The following is a 24,487-nucleotide window of genomic DNA, read 5'->3' as shown; positions in this document are numbered from 1 at the left end:
TACATCCAACACATACGACCACAGGGTGTGGAAAACAGGGCTTCCCGTCCGCTCAGCCGTACTTAAGCCACACGCCGGGAGGTTAGTAGTTGGGTGGGTGACCACCAGCGAATCCCTTCTGTTGTATGTTTTTTATCCACCCAGATGCAGTTCCTGGCTGATCAAGGACACTATTTACCCTTAAATTTTTATACCTGCTACTACACATGCCAATGACCAAAAACATGCGTGGCCACGCCTGCGTAATCTTAACTAGGGATAGTAAGGCGCAAATTCTGACCCAGTGAGGGTAGAAGTGACCCTCGCGCTCATCGTTTGGATATGCTCAACTAAGCCTTCCCTTGCATTGCTAACTAGACTCATCGTGCTTGGCACTTCCAATCCGAATGAGAAGCGATGATGTTGCTTTCTACTCATAGATCCCATATCCTCATGAGCGAATGGGTACGGTCCGGCCCGGTCCCTCCCCGTACCTAGTGCCAGGACGCAAAGTCTAATTTCAGATGTCTCTGCAATCAATGATGCTATTACGTACCAGAATAAGATGTACGAAAGTGGTTGTGGCTGTTAAACAACATCGTCTCTGGCCATTCCACCACTCGGACCGCTGTATTGCACAGCCTTTGTACTAATGTTCGTTTGGGCGCGTACTCTAACACTCACAGCCACAGATGTTGCCCAATCGGGCGGCTGCGTTCGCCCTACTAGCATCACGGGATTACAGGGGTATTTTGCCTTTAATAAGGACACCCGCCCATCCTACACGCTGACTCTGAGGAATGGGCCTTGAAGAGATTCTTGACCGAGTTCAGTTGCTTCAATTCGCGTATTTTGATGGCCGACAATTTCACAGCCTCTACCCGCCAAGGTTGGGTTACTGAGCCGGATGGACGGGGGTCGTGGAGTATTCTTTCGACTTGTTTACTGACTATTATTCTCTGCTGTTGGACAGCAGTCCTTCCCAATATACCTGCTCGGACTGACAAGTGGTATCACCGTCTACGAGACCGGTTACATTTGGCTTCCATTGGAGTGTTGGGACCCGAGTTTCTGCTCATGCTGGCGCTGGGTCAGTGGTCCTCAGCCCGGGCATCAGTAAAGGTAAGGCAGATCCCCTGCTTTCGTAGCGCTGAACCAGATCTCTACGCTCGCTTGAATGGCCCGTTAAGCTCTCAGAGTCTAGAAATTCGAGCAACTGACGAGAAATTCCACGGATCCAAATACACCCTCATGGACCCTTGCACATGCCTTCTATGCCGACATGGGAGGCTTTATCCTCGAAGAGGAGGGAAATGCGACGTCTTTCCCCGTCAATGCTGAACAGCTCTATTTTTTGATAGCGAACAACTACATCAAACACCCACCCTTAACAGAAGACGAGATCAATGATCGTAACAAGTCAGACAGCTTCTCACGGTGCGGACAACCTGTGCTTGGTGGTAGTGACCCATATGATCCATGGACTAATAAGAGGGGCTTGCAGTGTACTCGCCGTCTGTCAGGGGCTGTGGTTTCTCGTTAATAGCGCTCTTCGAGTGGCGCAGGGATTATTCCTAACTACCCTCGAGCTCACAACCATATCTTACGTGGTCGTCTTTCTGGTAACATCGTTCTGCTGGCGTGCCAAACCGTCCGACATAACCGGTACTATTCCGATCAAAACAGGGACCCCAGTTGATATTATTCGAGCAGAGGTTCGTGAGAAACCAACAACTGTCGATGGAAGCTAGCGCACCCATCCAGCGAACACACTAACCATGTTCGGTGTGATAGCACTGCCTCTATCCAGACCAGCCCTGGCACGATACCCCGCTAGACTTTGTCTATGCCGACATCTCCTTCTGCGGCGTGCACTGGCGCTACTACACGCAAATACTCCGCAAGCTGCACCTGCCACTCGTCTCGCGGCCCATGACTGTCCGGCCGCAGAACCGGATTATCAGTGATAACTTTCCTGTGACCGATTTGCGGGCGGACTGCATCGCCACACCTGTGCTTCTTCTCTTCGGCTCTATGTTTCTCTTTGCCTGGGACTTTCATTACCCGACCCGCGCGGAGCGACTTCTCTGGCGGACCGCCAGTGTCTATAACCTCCTCTTCACCGTGGTCGGAGGCTTGCACGCTGGCTACTGTGATAAGATCCTCCTTCCCCGCGCGTATGAGGAACGCAAACAGCGCATTCCGTGGATAGCGTCGCCGTCGCCGTCGCCAAGGGGTTCGCAGGTGGGAAATCACCCTTCTTCCTTCTCCCCTCGTCTCAAAGCACCTAGCCAAGGGTTCTGGGCCCGTATTGCGAACAAGATACGCAATATTGACCCGACGCACGATCCTAAGGCGGAGCTCCCACTACGAGTGCTCATACCAACCTCGATAATTTGTGCTCTGTACTGCGTGGGGCGGACGTATATCTTGGTGGAGGACTTCATCGGTCTACGCAGTCTGCCGGCCTCGGCTTTTCAGACTGTTAGTTGGGAAGATTATGTTCCTCACCTGTAAACACAAACCAATAATGTTAACCCTGTGGTATATGTATCTACTGCACTGTGGACATGTGAATATATAGCGTGTAAACAATTTAAATTCTATGGCAGAGCTATGCATTAGTTGTGCCATTAGTAGTATAGTAAGTACGATCCATTACATTAGAGAACTTTAACTAGGACTGTACCTTGTTGCCAGGTGCGTTGTCAGTATCTCTAGTTTAAGACGGGTTGGTATCTTCCGTAACTACTCCGTACTCCGCACCACTGATAAGACTGACCTCGGAACAAAGCTGCTCCGAGTCAGGAATTGTGCTGATAACGGTCATGTGATCTTTGGAGAGAAGAGGGGGGTTATCTGCCTGAGGCTCAATTGGCCTCCAGCCCCCCTCTTTTATATCAATCACCAAACGTGTATATTGCTGAACACACGTGATACCATCCAGGAAACCATTGGATGTTGATAGCTTCTGAAATGGCGGGTGATCACGGAAAGCGCCCAGCAGAGAGCCAGGCTCCCAGTTCACGTCGACCATTCCCATGTGATGAATGCTCAAAAACATTCACCAGAAATGTAAGTAATATGCATTTTCCTCGACTACCCAGATCTCATGCCAAAATCATGTTCACAGGAGAATCCGCGACGGCATAAGCGCGCTCGTAAGTTCTGAGATTTCAGGAGTGAAACAGACCTTCATATAGTGATTGCTGTCTATTTAGGTCATCATCGTGCCCTGGGCCATGATTTCGAATGCGATGGCTGTCATGCGGCTTTACTAGAAGGTCTCTTTCATTCTTGCAACAAATACCTTGCGCTAGCCTTACTGAACAGCTCCTAGTGACGTATTAAGAAGGCACCGGGGTCGTTGCCAGGCAGAAGCATCTACTCATCATGTATCTCCGCCGCAAACAAGTCTGCAGCAAAGATGCCAACCAGTTGTTGACACTCCCCCGCATGTAGCTGCAACCGATATCTTGACTCCGACCGAGGCGCTGACCGCAAATGCTATACCTCATGATGACTTCTGGGAGCAACATAGCTCCTTTGGTACCAGTCTTCCTCGAGAATACTTAATGCCCTCGTCAATGTATGTCTTCTAACGAGCCATGCATGCGGGGAACGTTCCTAACTACCGTAGCTTTGCTGATAGGGGCAACTATGACGTGGAAGTGAATGTCAAGAACTACTTTGAGCATTTTAATCCGTCTCTGCCATTGTTGCATCGGCCTACATTTACAGTATCATCGGCACCAAAGCTATTGCTCAAAGCGGTGACTGTGATAGGCAGCTTATGCTCGACAGTTGTATACAACGATGAAGAAGCCCAAGCACGTGTGCACTGGCGTCGGGATACGTGGCAAAGTGGACAACAGGAACTTCGAAATATGGTACATGTGACATCGTTCATTCTAAGCTTTATGTGCTGGGATACTAATCAATGTCGAGATAGATTTCCAATGAATGCGGTAATATACGAAAACCCTGGGTGGTGCAAGGCTGGATACTTCACATGATATATGGGGTCTATGCAGGCGAAGCATCCCAGTTCCGGACAGCACGGGACATGCTGCGACAGATTGTTGATGTTGGTTCAAGCTCTCCTACCTAGTCTACTGTGCTATCAAACTATGGCTCATGAAACTCAGGCTGTACGCGAGGTCGGTCTTTCTCATCAAGAAATTGTCATGCCAGAGTCACGGTCCTGGCTGTATGACATCGACTATCCGCGCACAGAGCAACCGCAAACCGTGTATACTCGATGGACCTCTTATATAACTGCAGAGTCCACGCGAATAGCGCTCTACACGCTGCTCTTCCTCGACTCACACATTTTTGTGCCCTGCAATTCCCGGCCGTTGATGTCTTCAATGGAGCTGCGATGGGAGCTTCCTTTCCCAGCCAAACTCTGGGAGGCTAAAGACCCTGAAATTTGGATTCGGAGATTCAGCGGATATTTCGGTGTCTCTGCTTTGACGTTTACCAACGATCTACTCCATCAGCCCCGCGGATTAGCAGCAGCTTCCCTGACAATGGCGACGCAGCAACTCATGACTGAAGCTCCGGGAACCGAGTTAACCTCTGTCCTTGAAGCATCTCCGATCGCAGCATTCTACGTGCTGGCGAATCTAGATACTTTGGTGAGAGACTTCACACGGTGCTACTACCAGATGCCACCCAGCTATTCTGACCCGAACCCCTTCCACATCCTGACTCAAAGTCAAACCGAGAGTGTTCATATGGCCATACGTAACATTGGGAAAATTGTGAAAGACGCGGCTAGCACGAGTGACAGTCCCCAATTCCTTCAATGGAGAACAAACGAGCTCTTTATTGTATCCCTTCAAGTCAATTTGTGTCGGCCTGATCAGCTACTGATCGGAGGAATCGTTGATAATAGCTTGATTGCCGGCCTGGCTGCCTCAACCCATCTGATGCGAGGTAACTTCGTCGCGGTTCGACGATCCGCACCTTGGGTGGCACCTCGACTTGGCGGCAATGAAGGTGTGCTATCCTTACTCAGTGAGCTTTCTGCTGCACTCGCCAGCATATACGGCGACGACCCGCAAAGGGTTTCTTACGAAGCACCGTGGGTCACAGTTACCAGCTACGGAATCCTTCTGTGTATTTGGGGAGCGCTCAGGCGTGCAACAACCGAGATCCGTGACCACTTGAATACATTCAACGAACTCCCACGGACATCCGAGCCATGTATGCTGATCTTCAACGCACTCATGGAAGCCGCCTTGCGGTACTCCCCAGCCACTAGACAAGATCGGAGGGTTCGCGATCCACGCTTGTGGTCTATGGACCGGGATACCGTTTCTACTCTGCTAGAGGAAGGGCAGGTGTTATTTGCAGACATGGTCAAGTCCTTCTGTCAGCAGCGACTTGTGTGGAGTATTGGGCCGTCTATGTTAGCTGTACTGAGAGAACTTCCCGACGACGCTACCTCATAGTCGTGGACATGTGGAGCTCCACTTGGCCAACACGCTTTGCCGCTTCATACCCCGCTTTGGCTATCTGCGCGGCCGCCTTCTAGCCATGGTCCATTTAAGACAACCGCATGGGCTCGGTGCATCTTCCGCATAATACTCTCAGAAGTTCTTTCGACCACTGATCTCGATTCGCAATTCAACAAGAATGAGTCAATCAACCCCGCGAGTTGGCTGGGTAGGTTCAAATAGCGGATCCCACTTGTATGCACGTGACTGACACCACCATGATTGATGGCCGTAGCATGGCCTCGGATCCATGGGTCTTGGCATGTCATTGAACCTCCAGAGATACTTGCAAGCAAAAGAATTGCCTCCGCTTCGATACAGCAATAGGACCATTGCCAAAGGAGATGCTCTTCGTGATGCAGGGGCTGTGCCTGAAACAGAGTTCGGTTCACTAGTTCAGAAGTCAGATGTCATTTTTACAATGGTGCGCGCGGCATTTGCTGGGTCGGCTGCCAGCATCCGGCTTTCAAGAAGACACTAACAACTCCATAGATCTCCACCGACGATGTTTTGAAAGACCTCCTGGAAGCGGCTGCGGCCACGAGGATCTCCCTCGAGGGTAAGATCTTCGTTGACACGTCTACTATTCACCCAGACACATGCGAATGGGCAGCGAGAAATCTCGAGGGCCACGGTGCGACATTCATTGCAGCACCCGTGTTTGGCGCAAGCCCCGTAGCAGCTGCTGGAAATCTCATATTCGCCGTGGCTGGTCCTACTGGAGCAGTCGAGCGAGTCCGACCTCTAATCATGGATGTCATGGGACGCAGCATTATTGATATGGGAGAAGATGTGCGGAAATCAAGTCTCCTCAAAATCTCGGGGTAAACACATCAACGTCTTCCTCATTTGGTCAACCTTCACTCACTTACCTGTCATCTCAATGAAGGAACATCCTCGTCATCAGCTTCATGGAGGTCACCGCTGAAGCACAGGTCTTTGCCGAGGTCGCAGGAGTGGGCACCCAGCAGATGGAAGACTTTATTGGAAACATGTTTGGGCCGGTATTGCAGAGTTACAGCAGACGCATCACGAGTGGAGCCTATGCACCTCCTTTAGACACAGCGCCTGGGTTCGCCGCCGCGCTCGCATGTAAGGACATGAAACATGCTCTGTCTATTGCCGACAGTCGTAATGCCCGCCTATGCACGCTCGAAACGGCGTCTAAACGGCTGAACACTGCACGCGAGTATGCCGGCGAGAATTTGGATAGCTCGGCTATCTACGGCACTGCGCGGCTAGAGGCGGGGCTGTCATTCTGGACTGCGAATAGTCGGCAGGGAAACGAATCGCTTCCCTAGTATAGTTCTTGTCAAGTTTCTTAACAATCTCATTCATGGTTACCTTATCAAATCAGCATTTACTTGCGGATTGTTTTCGCTGTCTACGGGGCATGCCCAGCTGGAGCATGACCACGTCCTCCTGAGGCCTACTTGAACCTGCATCGGCTATACAGCATAAAGCTTGCCATCGTGGCTGAGATGAATGAGTCTTCAAATTATTTATTCCATTGAACTGCTTCTACACCGCAGGCCCATGGTATATTCACACATTTTCTCCAGATCAACCACCCTCTCAATGGGGTCCAGAGCACTTGCACTAAAGGCATCCACGGTAGGGCATCCCAGGGGCTTACGTCCTTGCCCTGAACCATACCCGAAATAATGAGATACGATGGCTTTGACACCAGTCACGCCCACTTTAACGAGGGCGTCGTCTGCATGACTGAGTCGGGATTGGAGCTCTTGCGCACCCTTGATGTCACCATTCTCATATCTCCTCAGCACTTCCACGTGCAGTTTTGGGGCAATGTTGGCAAGAGCCGCGATGATTCCGTTGGATCCTGCTACTAAGGCGGGCAGGAAGAAATCCGACTTTCCTCCGAACGCGGCAAAGGAGTCTGCAGACAGGGTGGATGAGATACGCTGCAGCTTACCGACATTGCCGCAGGTGAGCTTGCAACCGACAATATTGGAGTTGGACTGGGCCAGCCTGATGATCGAGTCGGAACTTATGTCGATACCACCGGTGACACCAGGGAAGTTGTAGATCAGGATTGGAAGTGGGGAGCGGGATGCTACCTGTATGGTTGAATCAGAGTGAGTTAGTCCGACTTGTTCATCTGAAGTGACTAAGAAGCGAGAGAGACATACCTCGTTGAAGAACCCTTCGACCACAGGAGGGGTCATGGCTGCGACCCAATATGACGGGGGCAAGACCAATGCAAAGTCGGCGCCGGACTCCTCAGCCTCGGTGATATGCGTCAGTGTTTCTCGGACGCTGGGTGCGCCACAACCAACGATCAGCTGGATTTGCGCATGCCCCAACCCGTTGAGATGGCTGCGCACCGCGCGAACAAGGGATTTACGATCGTCGTGATCCAGATGCGGTGCTTCGCCGTTACTGCCTTGAAGAACAAGTCCAACGACACCGCCTTCAGCCATACGATTTGCATGTGTCAAGGTGCTTTCAAGATCAAGAGATTCGTCTTTGGCAAAGAAGGTCACCAATGGTGTGTATACACCAAAATTCGGCTTCCGTGGAGCCATGGCGGTTGGCAAATGTTGGTATTGAGGGAACTGTGGTTTCTGACCTTGGAACAATTTGATTAGAACTAACGAGTCAATCCGTCGTAGGATCATCGATTTATCTATCGACCTATCGACGCTGATGACGCTCCTTATCTCGTTTTACCTAGAGTGGAGCTCCACCCGTTTGTCATTCCAACTCCACTCGCTATCAAGACAGGGCGCCCGCGCATTGAAAGATCAAAATCACCCCGCCGACTTGAAGTCTTTCGTTCTCACCTTGTCATTTTCCCTCTCCCTGATTCCCCTGCGCAATGTCATCGAAGTCTTCAGTCTTTGCGATCGTGGCCTATGCGCCACCGGACGCGATCTTCGAACTCACCAAAGCCTATATAGCCGACCCAGACACTCGCAAAGTGAATCTAGGCCAAGGTACCTATCGAGATGGCGATGGAAACTCCTGGGTACTCCCAGCGGTCGAAGCAGCCAAGGATGCGATCAAGAATTGCAACCACGAATACCTTCCAATCCTGGGCCATCCACCTTTTCGCCAACTAGTTACGGAGTTGGTCTTCAGGAAGGAGTCCACTGTTATTGGCGAGGGTCGAGTGAATTATCCTGAACCGTCTTGATGCCACGAGAAATTCCACTTGCTAACCAGTTCGTTACAGGTCGCCTCTTGTCAGGCATTATCGGGTACCGGAGCACTCCACGTGGCAGGAATGTTGCTCAGGCGGGCACTTGGTGAAGATCGAACCGTCTACATCACCAATCCAAGCTGGTCCAATCACAGACAGGTCTTCGAATCAGTGGGCTTCTCAGTTCGAGAGTTCGATTATGCGTCGAGAGACGGGATTGACATGGAGTCGCTACTTCGAGCCTTAACTGAGGCAGACCCATTGTCGATCTTTGTGCTTCATGCTAGCGCACACAATCCAACTGGGTGGGATCCTAGTCCAGAACAATGGCGACAGATCGGTGCTATCATGAAGGAGAGAAGCCTATTCCCTCTGTTTGACGCTGCGTACTTGGGATTGACGTCCGGAGACTACGAGCAAGACGCATATGCCATCCGGTACTTTGCTGAGGAGTTGGATCTGGAAATGGGTGTCTGTATTTCCTTCGCCAAAAGCATGGGACTCTATGGTATGTTTTTACATTGACTGAGTGTCATTTCAGTCGAGTCACTTGAGAGTCGGAGTTCGAATTCAATGCTCCATTCCCTTCTAACATGCATCTGCTCATTCTCATAGGCGAAAGGACTGGGTTGTGTGCTTTTGTATCACGCAACCACAGCATCGCCAATAATGTGGAGTCAAGTTTGGCGCATTTAATTCGCAGCGAAATCTCGAATCCTCCGGCATTCGGTGCTCGTGTCGTCACGGCAATTCTAGCAAACGATGGCCTATCGTCTCAGTGGCGGCGTGATCTAGGCACGATGAGCTCGCGCATTACTGGAATGAGGAAGCAGTTATGTGATGAATTGAACAGCGCTAGGTATCGCAAAGACCTTCCCCTTGTCGGCAGGTTGTGAGCCCAGTAGCTCATATTTTTAACAGATACCCCGGGCGACTGGAGGAAAATCATACAGCAGAAAGGCATGTTTTGCGTGCTCGGCCTTACACCCGAGCATGTTCACCACCTAAAAGGTAAGTCGATCACCACAAGTTTATAACTACAAGACTAGTCTAAGCTTATACGCATTTTGAAATTAGAGAAATATCACATTTACATGGCCAAAAGCTCGAGAGTTTCTATAGCTGGTCTGAATGAGGGTAATGTGCGGTATGTGGCTGAGTGCATCCATCAGATTGTTTGTCAGCCAGAAGAGTAGCTTAATTGCACGCTTATTTACCAAATTTTATCTGTGCCCAAACCTGGTACACTGACTTTCCATATTCATGTGCTTGAGATCCTATTGACTTGAACTTTGTTACGTCAAAGCGACTGATATGCTCTATTTCGAATCTCGGGTCGGGTTGACTATGTACGGTACTGTGAAATTCAACCCAAGCGTTTCAACCAAAGGCAGCACCGTGGTGAAAGACATTTGTCTCTAATTTTTATGTGGAGCGTCTGTTATGTAAATTCCCTCTTATCACCGAAACCTCTAATTTCGCTGTGAACGATTAATACAGGACAAGCAGGTTAGGTAGTGCGTACATGGAGATATCATTAATCAGAGTGTCTTGGGATTGTTTAAATCTATACTATCTATTCAACCTGTATAGTAGTGCTTTATCACACTTCCATTGCCACTTTGAGGTCACCTCTTCGCCGGAGAGTCGGAAATTAGGTCTTATCTACGGGAATCCACGCTAACCCCGCATCGTCTACTCGGTTTCAGGAAAGATAAGAACTTGCCGGCTGATGGAGCTCCACCACCCCCCGCAAAATGTCTACCTTTGGAGCGAACTAATACGTCTTGGACATCCAGGAGTCTTGTATTCCATTCTTATCGGGTCGGCAGGAGGGGCCATTTAAGGAGGGACGATGAGTCCGAGAAATGAAAATTCTCTACCCTAATGGATCAGATGAGTGTGACAAAAGGCAGTATGACCACCCAACCCAGCGAAAAAAAGGTCTCTCGAGTTCCACCAAATGACGACGTGGAGCAACTAAACACCGAAGTCCAGCCTGGTGAGATCAAGCATGGAGGCACAGGAGACGTTGACCCAGCCCTACAGTTTCTGGCTGCAGAAGCGATCGAATATACGCCCGAAGAATCCCGCAGAGTGTTGTCCAAAATCGATCGAGTTCTGATGCCTTTGCTGTGCTGGGTCTATCTGATTCAATTTGCCGACAAATCGTCTTTGAACTATGCCTCCCTGATGGGGATCCGCGAGGACACGCACTTGGACCCCAACTCGCAGCAATACAGCTGGGTGTCGAGCATTTTCTACGCTGGATACATCTTTTGGGAGTATGTACCCTGGCACGCCTCCCTTCATGCCTTAGCCTTTGTGCCCTAGTCCATGCTGATTTTGGTATATGTTTCCCACCACGTATATGCTACGCCGACTTCCGCTGGGGAAATATACCTCTTTCAATATTCTGATCTGGGGTGTCGTGCTCCTCTGTCACGTCGCGACTAACAGTTACGCCGGCCTGCTTTGCGTCCGCTTTTTCCTCGGCGCGTTCGAGGCGACAGTCACTCCGGCCTTCGTGCTGTTCACTTCCTGCTGGTACAAGCAAGATGAACAGGCCAAGCGCATGGGCTTCTGGCTTGCTTGCAACGGCTTCGCTCAGATCCTGATTGCGGCAATCGCGTATGGACTGTCGGGGGTGCAGACGGCTTCCATTGCGGTGTGGAAGATTCTCTTCCTCGTGCTGGGCCTCCCTACCGTTCTCACCGGCGCACTATATTTTTGGCTTATGCCCGACGATCAGATTCACGCCAGATTCCTGAGCCATCGTGAGAAGCTCATTGCTGTGGATCGCATCCGGGGCAATTTCCAAGGCATCGGTAGCCATATTTGGAAATGGTCTCACTTCTTCGAAGCCTTCCGCGACCCACGCACGTATCTCTACGTGCTCTTCTCGCTCTTGATGAATATCCCCAATGGGGGCATCACCACCTTCGGTTCCCTCGTGATCAGCTCTTTCGGCTTCTCCAGTCGCATGTCCCTCTTGCTCAACATGCCAATGGGGCTTGTCGACATTGTCTGCAAGCTAGGTTTGACATATATGTCCGACAGATTTCTGGATCGCACCATTTTTGCCATCATCGCCATTCTCATACCCATGGTGGGCGGCATCTTGATGATCGTCCTTCCCCTTCATGCCAAAGCTGGTCTGTTGGTGGGTTACTACTTTATCGGCGCTGCTGGAACCTCCTGGTGCTTGGTCATGGTGATGATATCCAACAATACCCTGGGCTACACGGAGAAGGCCACAGTAAATGGCCTCCAGATACTGGCTTACGCTGCGGGAAACTGGATTGGACCGCAGACCTTCCGCTCGAACCAAGCGCCCGAGTATTTTGATGGCAAGCTGATGGTAGCCATCATGTACGCCCTTGCAGCGGCGACCCTACTGGCTATTCGTCTGGTGAACATTCTGGAGAATAAGAGACGTGACCGACAGGCGCTTTCTAACCCCGACGACGATGAGAGCGTTGTTGTTGGCACTGAGTTCCTTGATTTGACGGATTTCGAGCAACCGGCCTTCCGCTATGTTCTGTAATGGGTCTTGCACGGGCGGTAGAGTTTGACGACGGACGGGATCGCCTGTATCATTGTGTTTAGAGCGTGCTCGATATCGAGCGAGGATCTGTGACTGTCTTGGATAGCTGTAGCGGGTCTTGTATTAACATGCTGTTACTATTTCTCTCTACAGCAAGCGGAAGAACTCCGATGAGTCGAGGTTTTATTATTTCAGCGCGCTATCTTGTCAAATAGTTTGGCTGAGTTGGCGGTCTTCCTGCTAAATGTGCAATTCGGTGGACTTGCCAGCGGATTAATGGACGTATGGGCGAGGAGCTGAGGAGTATCCACCTAGCTACGCAGCAATTATTCTGCAGATAATGGGACATTGGGATGCCGAGCAGGGACGTATTGAGTTCCTCCGAGTTACCATGTAATCAAAAACCCGTCTCGATTATTCTGGTAAGCGCCATACTCATTCGCTGGACTGAGAAATTCGGGTGCGGCATCATGCTCAGGAATTCCCCTCCTCCTTCCCCTCTTTCCAATTGAGCTGTGACGCGTCACAGGATCTGGGATACGTCCGTGCTACTTGACCACAGGACTTGATGTTTGTGGTGGAGGTGAGGGTGCGTCTATTGTAGCGCAAAAAGTGAGGGGATAACAGGCGGGTGGAGTGAGCCGATGTGGAGCGAGGTGGAGTGAAGTGGAGTGATGGAGTGGTGGAGTGATGGAGTGATGGAGTGATGGAGTGGCAGGGTTGATCTGTCTTTCACCCGAACAGTCCGTCTGGGAGACTTGAAAAGGCCCGAAAAGAGGCAGAAATCTAGTCTAGACACCAGGTTTGACCCTGGAGGTACCAAAACCACTGTCGATATTGCACTTTCCGTGGCGTTGATGCAACCCTGAGTCGTCGAACCCGACCCATTTCTCGCGGCCTCCATTCCACTTCAGAACAAACACTATGGCGAAGCCACCTGTCAATGTCCGACCCAAGATCGCGTTTGTCGGTCTCGGCGCAATGGGTAGGGGTATGGCCATACAATTGCTCAACGATGGGTTTCCCGTCTGTGGGTTCGACGTCAATCCCATGTCGCTCGAGACATTACTGGCCATGGGCGGCACCGCCGCCTCAAGTCCGCGAGATTGCGTTCAAGATGCCGATGTCTTCATCTGCATGGTAGCCAACTCCATGCAGACAGAGGAGGTACTTTTCAACGAAGGAGTCGGTGCAGTCTTCGGTCTGAAGAAGAATGCAATTATTATATTATGCTCCACCGTTGCCCCGAGCTTCCCATCAAAGATCTTGGACCAGATCCACAATAAATTCTCGAGGACTGATGTCAATCTGATCGATTGTCCTGTATCTGGCGGGGTGCTCCGTGCAGCTCAGGGCATCCTGACAATCATGTCATCGGGACCCCAGGATGCCCTAAGCCTTGCCCACCCAATCTTGCAGTCGCTTAGCCAAACGCTATACACAATTGAGGGGGGGCTCGGCGGTGCCAACAAAGTCAAGCTTATCAATCAGCATCTTGCGAGCGTCCATATCGCCATGGCAGCAGAGGCAATGGGACTAGCGGCGACGATGGGATTGAATACAAAGCAATTCTATGACAGTGTGTTGAAAAGCCCTGCCCATAGTTGGATGTTTGAGAACCGAGTGCCGCAGATGCTTTGCGATGACTGGTCGCCCCACTCTGCTCTCAGCATATTCGTCAAAGATATGGTATGTCAGCTCATCTTGCACTCTATCGCAGGTATTCGAGATTTCTAACCCTGGTCGTAGCGGATTGTCACTTCGGAAGGCCTCAATGAGAACTTCCCGCTATACATCGCCTCCACCGCGGAGGGTCTTTACCAATTTGCTGCGCAGACTGGTTATAACAAGGAAGATGATTCTGGCCTAGTGCGAATATTCTTTCCCCAGGATTTGTCACTGGTTTCCAAGGCGACACACCGAAAAGACCACACTGCTGATCATGAACGCAAGTCGAAGCTTATCTGCCAAATGCTGGGTCGAGGGAAATACTGGTTAGTATATTCTTCCTCACATATGTGTGCCATCGATTAATTTAATGTTTAGAAGCGAGCCACGATTCACGCTCAGCACTACAACTACCCTCTACCGATTACAGCGACTACGCTGCAGCTATTGCAACAGGGTGTGGCTCGTGGCCTAGGAGACGAGAGTCAAGCAGCGCTGCAGGTGTTATGGGGCCCGGTAGCCTTATGATTCGATTGAGATAGCAAGTATCACGTCACGAGCCTCACATAATTCTGGTAATTCAACTTTTCTAAGAACACTACATTTTTTGTCGTGAGTCTTGCGGTCTTAGTTGTTGTACTTGGGGAGAAGTCGCGTCTCGATAAGATGGGGCTCTTCCAGACTTGATTTATCCCTTAGTTCCACTTCTTCGGAGAAACAGACTCGCTGAAGTGCCTATAATCTGCGTTATCCGAGGAACTAATTACATATTACTGATAGTGGGAGGGGCTATGTCAATCAGACACAAGGATTTCGTCTGGGTGGTCAACCGTACCATTTTCCGAGAGGTTGAAGGTACTTCGGTGTGCGCCCACTAGTCCTATTTACTTGTCGGTCTCTTTGATTACTACAAAGTCTTTCTAGCATTCAGGAAGAAGGCAAGTCGACATGGGTTGTTGTAGATACTACCTTCAGATCTAGTACACCATGAAATCTGTAAAATCCTCATCCGGAAGGTAGGCCTGTTCGTTACCTTGTAAAGTCCCGAGATACCAAGACAGATCACTTCCATCAAACTCGCGGGCGGCAAACCCATTCCCTAGGTATCCGAATCGATTGCTTGTCGTGTATCGAAGATGGTAGTCTTCCCACCGGGGTTGTTTCATGGTTTCGAAAAAATGGATTCTGGAGCCCGGCCACATCATGACCTCGCCATCGACGGTACCCTGCTTGAACCAAGAACGACATGGGGATGTCCACGCTGTGCGGGGCATAAACTGTCTATGATGCTCGAAGAATTCCGCGACTGCCTCGGCTTTGGGTTCAAAGGAGGTGACACCCTCCGATGACATTTTCTCGAGAATCTGGAGGAAGTGACGCGACAAGGTTTCTGTAATTGGGAGAAAGCTTCCGTGACCATATGGGCCGAAAGGGCCATTGAAGACTATCCATGTTGCAAATCCTATTAGCGGACTGTGTCCCCTGAAGAAACGTTAAAGGTGACTGGATCCTTACTGAGATAGTTGGGGAAGTTGGGGACGGTGATGGAAAGGTAGGTCCTCGGAATCTCCTTCCACTGTTCACTAAGACTGCGGGATTCCCTGCCAATTGTAGGATACGATGGCCGCCAACTGACATCAAATCCAGTGGCACACACAATCACGTCAACTTCATGCTCAACACCGTCGGCAGTCTTAATGCCCTTGGGGGTGATTTCTGCGATTGACTGCGAAACGACCTCGGTATTGTCGCTGCAGAGTGCCTCGAGGTATCCATTTCCGGGGGTAGGCCGACGGCAACCCACGGCAAAGTCCTTGGGCACAATGTGCTCAGCGATATCAGGCCGACTGGCGAGCTTGGAGCGCATGTCTTTCTCCGCGTACTAATTGGTGTTGCATATTCATAGTTAGTCCTGGGTGTATTCTTGCGTCCACTGCGAACGGGATCATATCATACCGCTCTTGCGTTGGCCTGCTCTTCCGAGCCATTGAGAATGAATCGGAAACGAGAATTGAGCTCCGATTCGATCTTCTTACGATAGGCCAGATATTTCTGAGGGTCATTTTGAAGTATCTTCTTCTGCTTTGGAGTATCTGAAGGGCCATTAGCTCGTCGTGCCGTGGGTTGCACAGAAGAGGGCCAAAGGAGACTGACATTGGAAGTTCGTCCCTCCCTTTCCTGCGAACCGCTGGCCAAATCCCGCAGTCACCCAGGATGCGCTGCGGATAAAGCACTTCAGGGATGACACCACTGTATTATTTTGTGAGAAAAACAAATGTTGAATCAATTTTTCCGGTAAAACTCACTCGGTTGGATGGATGGAACAATTTGCACCGCCGAGGATCCTGAGCCGATGACTGCCACGCGTTTCCCTTCCAACTCGACTTGGTCATCCCAATGCGCACTATGAAGCATCGGACCCTGAAAGGTTTCTCGCCCTGGGATGGCAGGCCATTTCCACTTGCTATTCACGCCAGGATATTCAGCTTGTGGCTCAGTCACTGCACTGAGGAGTTAGTGGTTCAACTTACTTCAAGACGCCGGATGCGTTGACCAGGATGTGACCTCGATCCTCAAAGACATCTGTGGGATTGTCACCTTTTTGAACCTTCACATGCCACTGTTCGTCGTGTTCATTCCACGACGCCCCTACGACTCGGTGGCTGAGGCGAATATATTTGTGCAATCCGTGCTCGTCCGCAACTCGCTTGAAGTACTTCAAGATCTCCGGGGCGCCCGAGTAACTATACCGGCTCACGTCAGCTAATCAGTCGGTTAAGATGGAGTCTTGTCGATACGCACAATGAGGTCCAGTCGGGAGAAGGCGCCCATGAGAATTGATAATTCACCGAGGGAATGTCACATCCACATCCGGGGTACCGGTTCTCAAACCAAGTGCCCCCAATCTCGGGGTTTTTCTCATACAGAACCAACTCGATGTCCAATGTGCTCTGGTCAATATCGTGCGCAAAATTCAATGCGCTTGCACCCGCTCCGATCACAATAATTCGCATCTTGCGACGCGAGCGACTCGGTTGGTCAATGATCTCGTAAGGTTCATGAGGTTGAACCTTCGCTATGGTGTAATCGCCGATAGAGCCCATGGTAAAAGAAAACGGTCAAAGATTTGATCTGCCGCGTGGGTTCACATAAAAGTGCTTCGGCTCGACCGAGAATATATATTGTGCAGAAACTGGGCTGCGTGACCTTTTTATGGCTCCGGGGGACCTCACCCCAAAAGCCAGTGGTTCTCCGGCGCGTCTTGTGAATTGTCCGATAGACTTGCGCCTTGTGTTTGGTTGATCACGAGTAAAATCAATAGATCTCAACATTGACATCTCGCGCGATGGGTGGAGCTCCACCAGCAGTCCACTTGGCTTTGCCAGCCCCGCCTCCACTGCGGAGCTTTCTCCGAACTTCCCCCTCTTTTCAATCTCCCTTATCGCCTTATCTCCATCCAGCGGACGGAGGAACTCCTATCGTGATGATAGGGTTGGGACGATTGGGGTATATAGCCTTTCACCACCAAGAACGAGACAACATATTTGCTCCGCATTCCATCATTCAAGCCCGAGTCATACGCATCACCCCTCTAATCGCAATGCCCACAAGCACAGACACGAAGCCACTGCGCATCTCAATTGGTGAGTCTCGAGCGAGTGCTCCAGGTCAGGATTATCAATTGAGGAGTCCCCATTGCTGATTTCGACCATGATGAATAGATCGAGGCGGGACCTTTACGGATTGTATTTGCAAAGTCGAGGGTGGGGAGGATATTGTCGCCAAAATCCTGTCGGTGGATCCGAAGAACTATGCGGATGCGCCGACCGAGGCAATCCGTCGCGTCCTCGAGAAATACTACAAGTGCTCTATTCCGCGAGGAACAGAGCTCGACCTGAAGGACGTCGGTACGGTTTTGGTTTCTCTCTCTCGTTTGGTGGTAGTACTAAGCGCCTTTGGCAACAGAATGGATTCGAATGGGCACCACGGTTGCAACAAATGCCCTACTCGAGAGGAAAGGCGAGCAGACAGCCCTATTGATAACTGAAGGCTTCAAGGATGTTCTTCAAATCGGTACGCAAAGCCGGCCACATATGTTTGACTTGACCATCCGACGGCCGCTACCTTTATATTCAAGCGCCTTCGAAGTCAGAGAGCGAGTGACTGTGCAGGCTTGCAGCGACTCGGATCTCCGAAGGATACATCTGTCATCCCCTGAGCCCGTGGACCAGGTCATGGGAAAGTCCGGGGAGATGATCCACGTGCTCCAGCCCCTAGATCTGCCTAGCACGAGACTTGATCTCCAGACAATCTACGACGAAGGGTTCCGCTCCCTGGCAGTGTGTCTGATGCATTCGTACAGTTTTCCGAGGCACGAGCTTCAGATCCGAGATCTAGCGCTCGAGATTGGATTCGACAATGTATCGCTCTCACACGAGACATCTGCAAGGCCGAAGCTCATCCCCCGCGGTAATTCCACGGTTGTTGACGCATACCTGACTCCTAGCATCAAACGATACCTCCAACAATTCTCACAAAGCTTCCCCAACATTGAAGAATGTCGCACACGACTGGAATTTATGCAGTCCGATGGAGGTCTAGTGCCTTCCTCTAGTCTCTCGGGGCTTCATTCCATTCTGTCGGGGCCAGCAGGAGGTGTGATTGGCTATGCGCGGACCTGCTTCGATTCCGAAACTCGGAATCCGGTGATTGGTTTCGATATGGGAGGAACCAGCACTGACGTGAGTCGATATGACGGCCAGCTGGATCATATATTCGAGACCACGACGGCGGGGATCACCATTCATGCTCCACAGCTCAATGTTAATACAATTGCCGCGGGCGGTGGGAGTATCTTGAGCTGGAAGGATGGACTCATGTCGGTAGGACCGGAGAGCGCCTCTTCCAATCCTGGTCCTGCTTGCTACCGCAAAGGTGGTCCCTTGACAGTGACGGATGCGAACCTCGCGCTCGGTCGGTTGATTCCTGAAGAATTCCCATCAGTCTTCGGTCCGAACGAAAACGAGCCATTAGACAGAGACATCGTTCTCCACAAATTTAAGGAGCTGACCCAGATCATGAACGAGGAGACCGGAATGTCACTTACATGGGCCGAAGTTGCAGATGGGTGAGTGATAGCACAAGTGTATTTTATTGTACTCGTCCTGCTAACAAGTTCCTTCTAAAAAGCTTCCTCCAAGTCGCCAATTCGGCAATGTGTGGGCCGATTCGGAGCTTGACCCTGGACAAGGGCCACGATGTTGCCAAACACCATCTCGCCTCCTTTGGCGGCGCGGGTGGCCAACACGCTTGTGCCATTGCTAGCGATCTCGGTATCCGACGTGTGCTCATCCACAAATATTCCTCCATCTTGTCTGCCTATGGGATTGGTCTAGCAGATGTAGTGCATGAAGAAGAGCGAGTCTGCACGATGGCGTTTGATGAGTCCACTATTGAAGCTCTCAATGATTCCCTGGACAACCTCGTCGAGACTGCCCGACGTAGCAAGACGATGGAGCCATTCAACAATGTCCAAGCTTGCCGGTTCTTGAACATGAGATACGATGGCAGTGAAACCTCCATCATGATACCCTGGGATAGCCCCACTAGTGACGCGAAAGAAGCATTTGTCAAGGCACATCATCAGCAATTTGGATTCACTCCTGTGAACCGTGTCGTGTATGTGGACACCATCCGTGTCCGCGCAATTGGGTGCAGTGTTTTCCAGGAAAGCTCCTCGCGTCTCCAAGCCAAGTCTCTCTCACATTCTACATCTGCTACAATGGAGGCCACCCCGCGCTCGAGGGCCTCCACGTATTTCAGCTCGCTGGGTTGGGTTGACGCCCCTGTCTTTAAGCTTGATACTCTTGTTATGGGAAGTCAAATCCAAGGACCCGCGATGATAATCGACAAAACGCAGACTATCGTTGTCAGTCCAGATGCAAAGGCGACCGTCGCTCAAGACCTCTTGATTCTTGATATCGAGTCAACGAACCCCAAGTCGACTAGTTCGGAAACCATCGACCCAATTCAGCTTTCTATCTTCCGCCATCGGTTCATGGGAGTGGCTGAACAAATGGGCCGCGTGCTGCAGAACGTCAGCACCAGCGCGAACATCAAGGAGCGACTAGATTTCACCTGTGCAATCTTCACACCGAAAGGGGATTTGGTCGCCAACGCCCCTCATGTACCAGCCATGATTGGAAGTATGGCCTTTGCCGTACGGTCGCAGATTGCTGAGTGGCAGGGAAAGTTGCAAGATGGGGATGTGCTACTTTCCAATACTCCAGGTAGGTCTTCCAGCCCTTCGCAGTCAAATGCCAATGTCAAAGCTTCCTACTAACTATCAGCAAAGCCTATGGGGGTGTTCATCTCCCCGATCTAACGGTAATTAGTCCAGTCTTTGACGCTGCTGGGAAGAACATAATATTTTGGGCCGCTTCGCGCGGCCATCATGCTGATGTGAGTGTCTTTTCCATTCAAAATTACTCAAGATGAACACTCACTAACATTCCTCTCGCTATAGGTTGGTGGAATACTCCCCGGCTCGATGCCACCAATGTCAAAGCTACTCGCAGAAGAAGGTGCTATCTTCAACTCACATCTCCTGGTTCGTGCGGGTCATTTCGATGAAGATGAGCTCTATCACGTTCTATGCGTGGAGCCGGCACGTTACCCATGCAGTAGCGGGTCCCGACGGTTCCAGGACAATGTCACTGATCTCAAGGCCCAAGTCGCCGCGAACCACTGCGGCGCTCGTCTCATGCAACGGCTCATCGAAGAGTATTCTTTCCCGGTCGTTCAGGTACGTGCCAACTACCGCGCAAGAATAGAAATAAGTTAGCTCACCAACAATAGGTCTACATGGGTGCAATCCAAGATGCGGCCGAGATGGCCGTACGCACTCTGCTGAAGCGTCTCGCGCATGAGCGCGGTGCAGACGACATTTCTGCAGTGGACTATATGGACGACGGCACCCCGATCAAACTGAAAGTGACAATCAACCCTACCGATGGGTCTGCGATCTTTGACTTCACCGGCACTGGTCCAGAAGTATACGGTAAGAACATTCATCGACCTTCCTCTCGTTTGAACATCAAGCTCTAACCCAGTGGGTGGCAGGAAACTGGAATGCTCCCATCGCAATTTGCAATTCTGCGGTCATTTTTGCCCTGCGCTGCATGGTCAACTCGGATATCCCGCTCAACCACGGCTGTATCAAGCCCGTCAAGATTGTCATCCCGGAGGGCTCGCTCCTGTGTCCCAACCCGGAAGCGGCCGTCTGCGCCGGCAATGTGCTGACGTCGCAGCGCATCGTGGACGTCATCTTCAAGAGCTTCCGTGTGTGTGCCGCAAGCCAAGGATGCATGAACAACCTGACCTTCGGCAACGACGGCGAGAATGGGTTCGGATACTACGAGACCATCGCCGGGGGCAGCGGTGCCGGCCCCAGCTGGGCCGGAACCGGAGGCGTCCACACCAACATGACCAACACGCGGATCACCGACCCGGAGTCGCTCGAACGGCGATACCCGGTGCTTCTGCGACAGTTCAGTCTTCGTCACGGCAGCGGTGGGGCGGGCAAATATCCCGGTGGCGATGGAGTGATCCGGGAGCTTGAGTTAAGGCTCCCCATGTCGGTGTCGATACTCTCGGAACGACGGAGCTTCGCACCCTACGGGATGGCAGGCGGAGAGGATGGCCAGCGGGGGAAGAATACCTGGATCACGAAGGCTGGTCGCCGGGTCAATGTCGGGGGGAAGAGCTCGGTCCTGGTTCAACCGGGCGATCGGTTCATGATCGAGACCCCTGGTGGTGGTGGCTATGGATCCCCTGAAAAGGTGGTCAGCACAGGAAGGGACGACTCGATAATCATGCCCGCATTCATACCCGTGGCTAATGGCAGTGTGGCTGCACATCGGAATCTGGCGGAACAAGTTTGAGACTGTGAATACACCATAGTAAGAGAAATTCAGGCTTGTCAAATCTAGGTCTATCTTGAGATGGTGCTTCTTAGAAGATATCATCCAATTGACGCCAACTCTATACTAGGGAGCAGTAGCCGCGCCTCACCAGACATGAAGACATGAGAGCCTCCTTGATTGTGCACGCTCTAGATGCAATGAAATTCGACTGATGAGTCATGGACTTTTGGGGAGGACTTCGAACGTGAAGTCTTCGCCATGAAGCTTTGACCCTGTCGCAAATATGACATAGGAATTTCTTCTCCTCATGAGAGTTGCTTGAATGTGACATATCAGCGTAGTTCGGCCTGGAATAAAAGAATTACAAACTAAGTTTTGTCAAACTGTAACGCGCTAGTGGTGTGATAATCTCCTCTTGGATCGTAGATTGTAAACTATGTTGTGTCTATGGAACAAGAAGACAGGGCAGAAAGGTGGCCAGATCAGAGCGCCATTGAACGCTTTCGGTGACCAAACCTTTGAACATAGGTGATACTCTGCAGGTCTGGATACGTATATGGTCAGCATCTCACAACATCGTCCGGTACTAAGTGATTCAGTGTTACCTAGGGCCCTTCGAGTGGGGCTCATATTTTCACCGCGGACCGAAATAAGCCTGTATTGAGTTACCTCTGTAGAGCCCTGTCGAGGAATAATCTCTCCGAATGCCCACAGGAGGCTCCGGGCCGCATTCCTCGCACCAATGCCTCTTCCGGCAACGGCTCAGTGGCACTTCGGCCTCGAATGATTCAAGCCGTCCTGGTTCAAGTCCATAAAATGCCGCAGAAGGTCCTGTCGCATTCCCAATCGTCTGTCGTTGGCAACCAGGAACGAAAGACTCAGGGTCAGAATGGTTGAAGCAATTCAACCTGCACCCACTATCCTAGTCGATGAGGCCGAGCGTGGCCTGTCTTGTCAACTTTGAGACTCTGAGTGTGTCCGAGTTCGCTCGTAGAAGACCAAGTTGTGTCTTGATATTCCCCCCCTTCAACTACGATTGGTCGGGGAATGATCCGTACGCAGACCAAGGGGGAATAAGCTTAAGGCCTATCCGGCCCCACTTTAGGCGCACGTTACGTATATCAATGGCAACAGAGATTTCCTCCACCACGGTTGCCGCGGATTTATCTTTACACGCCACCAGGTGATGTTATTGTGCATAGCATGAAGTGGTCCCTCTAAGTCAAATCCAGAGAGCCATCACACAGAAGGCAATGGTCTGTCAGAGGTGACCTGACGATTCGACCAGCACGAGATCTGGACCTATATATCCATGCGTTACAGTGAGTACCATACGGAGAGACACGATACGTATCTGGGCGAGGTTCTCCACACCATTCCCATTAACTGCATATAGACTCAGTATCTCGGACACCTTCCGAGTCCCGACCGATGCCCAGATAAGTTTGACATTGCCAAGTCGATCGATAGTTTCCCACGAGGACCCACAGCAAAGCCGCAACGGGAGTTCCTTCTGTGATAACTACCTCTGACCGCGAAATCGATACGGTGCAGGAGGTCTGAGCGTGGAGCACGATGGCTGGAGAAAGGTCACAACAACTGCCTCGCTTCGGGTCTAGTGGCTTTCAAGGGGCGGCAGAAAAGATATAAAAGGCCAGTCATTCACCAGGAGCTCCCATCGCCTTGATTCCCACACAACCCATTGAATCCTTTCAAGTCGCAGCTCTCCTTTTCTCCGCCACATCGCAGCCTCAACCATGCTTGCCGACGGGTATATCATCTTTCTCACTGTTATCCTTGATCTTTGTGCTGCTGTTATCCGGTACCGAACCGGAGAATGGTCCTCTCCCGCCAAGTTCTTTCTGGTCTGCTCGCATTTGACCTTGCTGGGCGTTGCCTTGCGGGCTACAACGGGACTCACGTAACTTACATCCCGGAGTCCACCGAGTGGGATGGGGTCCAATCTGACCGTCACCTTTGACACGGTCAGTGCCGACTACGTGAGTCTTTACGCGCAGAATGGGGAGCTCGCCAAGCGCACGAGGATTGCCACTGCTGTGGCGTACGCGACGGTGGTCGGCGAGGTCTCAACCCTCGTTCTAGCCGCCGAGGCTGGCGTCAATATCTATCAGTACATTGCGGCGATCATTAAGGCCAAGTCCACCGCCTACTCGTGCACGGTCACCTACGGCGTCGACTTCGAAGAAAGCTGTGTCGAGGGCTACGCTTACGAGGCCACGACCTCCGGCTCGAACTGCGAGACCACCGCGGAGAAAAAGACGATCTTGGCCGCTGTCGAGAAGTGTGCCACCGCCCTGAGTGCCGCCGGCGCCGTCCGTGGTTGCTGTACGATGACCCATGGAGGGACCTGGGAGGGTCACTTGCGCTTGACCGCGGAGCCGAGCGTTTACCCTGCTACTACGGTGACTTGTTTAGTGAAAGGGTCTCGGACAATGGGTAGCGAGCTGTGATCGGACGAGGTTGGAAGGGGGAATCAAGGAAGAAGCTTATATCTACCATATAACGCGGTCACTCACTCCGTAGAATAGGATGAACAAGTAGAGGAAGGTGACATGATTCATGACATTAACTTCCTTGCCACTACGGAGCCAAAAGCTCAAAGGGCTTGTGACAGAGTGGGCAGTCTTTTATCCCGTGAATGCAGCTCCCACAGTAAATCACAGTCTTCAACCCAGTA

At 51.3% G+C, this 24,487-nt stretch overlaps 10 protein-coding genes across 10 annotated transcripts; 8 read left to right on the top strand and 2 right to left on the bottom strand.

Moving 5' to 3' along the window:
• Nucleotides 1-785: 785 nt before the first annotated feature.
• On the top strand, nucleotides 786-2,547 carry BO95DRAFT_419196 (uncharacterized protein). Its single transcript, XM_025584485.1, has 4 exons — nucleotides 786-1,101; nucleotides 1,184-1,416; nucleotides 1,484-1,694; nucleotides 1,774-2,547. The coding sequence occupies exons 1-4, from the start codon at nucleotides 835-837 to the stop codon at nucleotides 2,494-2,496; spliced, it is 1,434 nt and encodes a 477-aa protein (XP_025439683.1). The 5' UTR covers nucleotides 786-834; the 3' UTR covers nucleotides 2,497-2,547.
• A 408-nt stretch (nucleotides 2,548-2,955) lies between these two features.
• Nucleotides 2,956-5,438, top strand: BO95DRAFT_502316 (uncharacterized protein; the record flags this gene model as incomplete). Its single annotated transcript, XM_025591039.1, has 6 exons — nucleotides 2,956-3,058; nucleotides 3,201-3,263; nucleotides 3,313-3,568; nucleotides 3,632-3,869; nucleotides 3,932-4,003; nucleotides 4,128-5,438. 6 exons carry the CDS (start codon nucleotides 2,956-2,958, stop codon nucleotides 5,436-5,438), a joined length of 2,043 nt encoding a protein of 680 aa, XP_025439682.1.
• A 184-nt stretch (nucleotides 5,439-5,622) lies between these two features.
• On the top strand, nucleotides 5,623-6,784 carry BO95DRAFT_419192 (NAD(P)-dependent oxidoreductase; the record flags this gene model as incomplete). Its single annotated transcript, XM_025584484.1, has 4 exons — nucleotides 5,623-5,652; nucleotides 5,719-5,907; nucleotides 5,976-6,307; nucleotides 6,373-6,784. 4 exons carry the CDS (start codon nucleotides 5,623-5,625, stop codon nucleotides 6,782-6,784), a joined length of 963 nt encoding a protein of 320 aa, XP_025439681.1.
• Nucleotides 6,785-6,985: 201 nt separating this feature from the next.
• Nucleotides 6,986-8,032, bottom strand: BO95DRAFT_369155 (dihydrodipicolinate synthase family protein; the record flags this gene model as incomplete). The annotated part of the gene is made up of 2 exons (XM_025582857.1): nucleotides 6,986-7,564; nucleotides 7,637-8,032. The coding sequence occupies 2 exons, from the start codon at nucleotides 8,030-8,032 to the stop codon at nucleotides 6,986-6,988; spliced, it is 975 nt and encodes a 324-aa protein (XP_025439680.1).
• Nucleotides 8,033-8,317: 285 nt separating this feature from the next.
• On the top strand, nucleotides 8,318-9,845 carry BO95DRAFT_475383 (PLP-dependent transferase; the record flags this gene model as incomplete). Its single annotated transcript, XM_025589845.1, has 5 exons — nucleotides 8,318-8,619; nucleotides 8,683-9,157; nucleotides 9,265-9,486; nucleotides 9,571-9,660; nucleotides 9,727-9,845. The coding sequence occupies exons 1-5, from the start codon at nucleotides 8,326-8,328 to the stop codon at nucleotides 9,843-9,845; spliced, it is 1,200 nt and encodes a 399-aa protein (XP_025439679.1). The 5' UTR covers nucleotides 8,318-8,325.
• A 563-nt stretch (nucleotides 9,846-10,408) lies between these two features.
• Nucleotides 10,409-12,570, top strand: BO95DRAFT_502305 (MFS general substrate transporter). The gene is made up of 2 exons (XM_025591038.1): nucleotides 10,409-10,934; nucleotides 11,110-12,570. Exons 1-2 carry the CDS (start codon nucleotides 10,537-10,539, stop codon nucleotides 12,194-12,196), a joined length of 1,485 nt encoding a protein of 494 aa, XP_025439678.1. The 5' UTR covers nucleotides 10,409-10,536; the 3' UTR covers nucleotides 12,197-12,570.
• Nucleotides 12,571-12,963: 393 nt separating this feature from the next.
• Nucleotides 12,964-14,406, top strand: BO95DRAFT_475382 (uncharacterized protein; the record flags this gene model as incomplete). The annotated part of the gene is made up of 3 exons (XM_025589844.1): nucleotides 12,964-13,885; nucleotides 13,946-14,190; nucleotides 14,295-14,406. The coding sequence occupies exons 1-3, from the start codon at nucleotides 13,121-13,123 to the stop codon at nucleotides 14,404-14,406; spliced, it is 1,122 nt and encodes a 373-aa protein (XP_025439677.1). The 5' UTR covers nucleotides 12,964-13,120.
• A 435-nt stretch (nucleotides 14,407-14,841) lies between these two features.
• BO95DRAFT_502301 (flavin-containing monooxygenase) lies at nucleotides 14,842-17,164 on the bottom strand (the record flags this gene model as incomplete). Its single annotated transcript, XM_025591037.1, has 6 exons — nucleotides 16,667-17,164; nucleotides 16,396-16,608; nucleotides 16,171-16,328; nucleotides 15,821-15,957; nucleotides 15,380-15,746; nucleotides 14,842-15,308 (listed from the first exon to the last, which is right to left on the bottom strand). Exons 1-6 carry the CDS (start codon nucleotides 16,966-16,968, stop codon nucleotides 14,842-14,844), a joined length of 1,644 nt encoding a protein of 547 aa, XP_025439676.1. The 5' UTR covers nucleotides 16,969-17,164.
• Nucleotides 17,165-17,465: 301 nt separating this feature from the next.
• On the top strand, nucleotides 17,466-21,903 carry BO95DRAFT_502295 (putative 5-oxoprolinase; the record flags this gene model as incomplete). Its single annotated transcript, XM_025591036.1, has 8 exons — nucleotides 17,466-17,508; nucleotides 17,587-17,772; nucleotides 17,831-18,992; nucleotides 19,055-20,154; nucleotides 20,220-20,326; nucleotides 20,391-20,669; nucleotides 20,723-20,924; nucleotides 20,987-21,903. 8 exons carry the CDS (start codon nucleotides 17,466-17,468, stop codon nucleotides 21,805-21,807), a joined length of 3,900 nt encoding a protein of 1,299 aa, XP_025439675.1. The 3' UTR covers nucleotides 21,808-21,903.
• Nucleotides 21,904-23,492: 1,589 nt separating this feature from the next.
• BO95DRAFT_502289 (uncharacterized protein) lies at nucleotides 23,493-24,260 on the top strand (the record flags this gene model as incomplete). Its single annotated transcript, XM_025591035.1, has 1 exon — nucleotides 23,493-24,260. The coding sequence occupies exon 1, from the start codon at nucleotides 23,742-23,744 to the stop codon at nucleotides 24,258-24,260; it is 519 nt and encodes a 172-aa protein (XP_025439674.1). The 5' UTR covers nucleotides 23,493-23,741.
• Nucleotides 24,261-24,487: the final 227 nt, after the last annotated feature.

Source organism: Aspergillus brunneoviolaceus, assembly GCF_003184695.1.
Source record: "Aspergillus brunneoviolaceus CBS 621.78 unplaced genomic scaffold BO95scaffold_56, whole genome shotgun sequence".
Taxonomy (NCBI): domain Eukaryota; kingdom Fungi; phylum Ascomycota; class Eurotiomycetes; order Eurotiales; family Aspergillaceae; genus Aspergillus; species Aspergillus brunneoviolaceus.
This window is presented reverse-complemented; position numbering and strand designations above follow the sequence as displayed.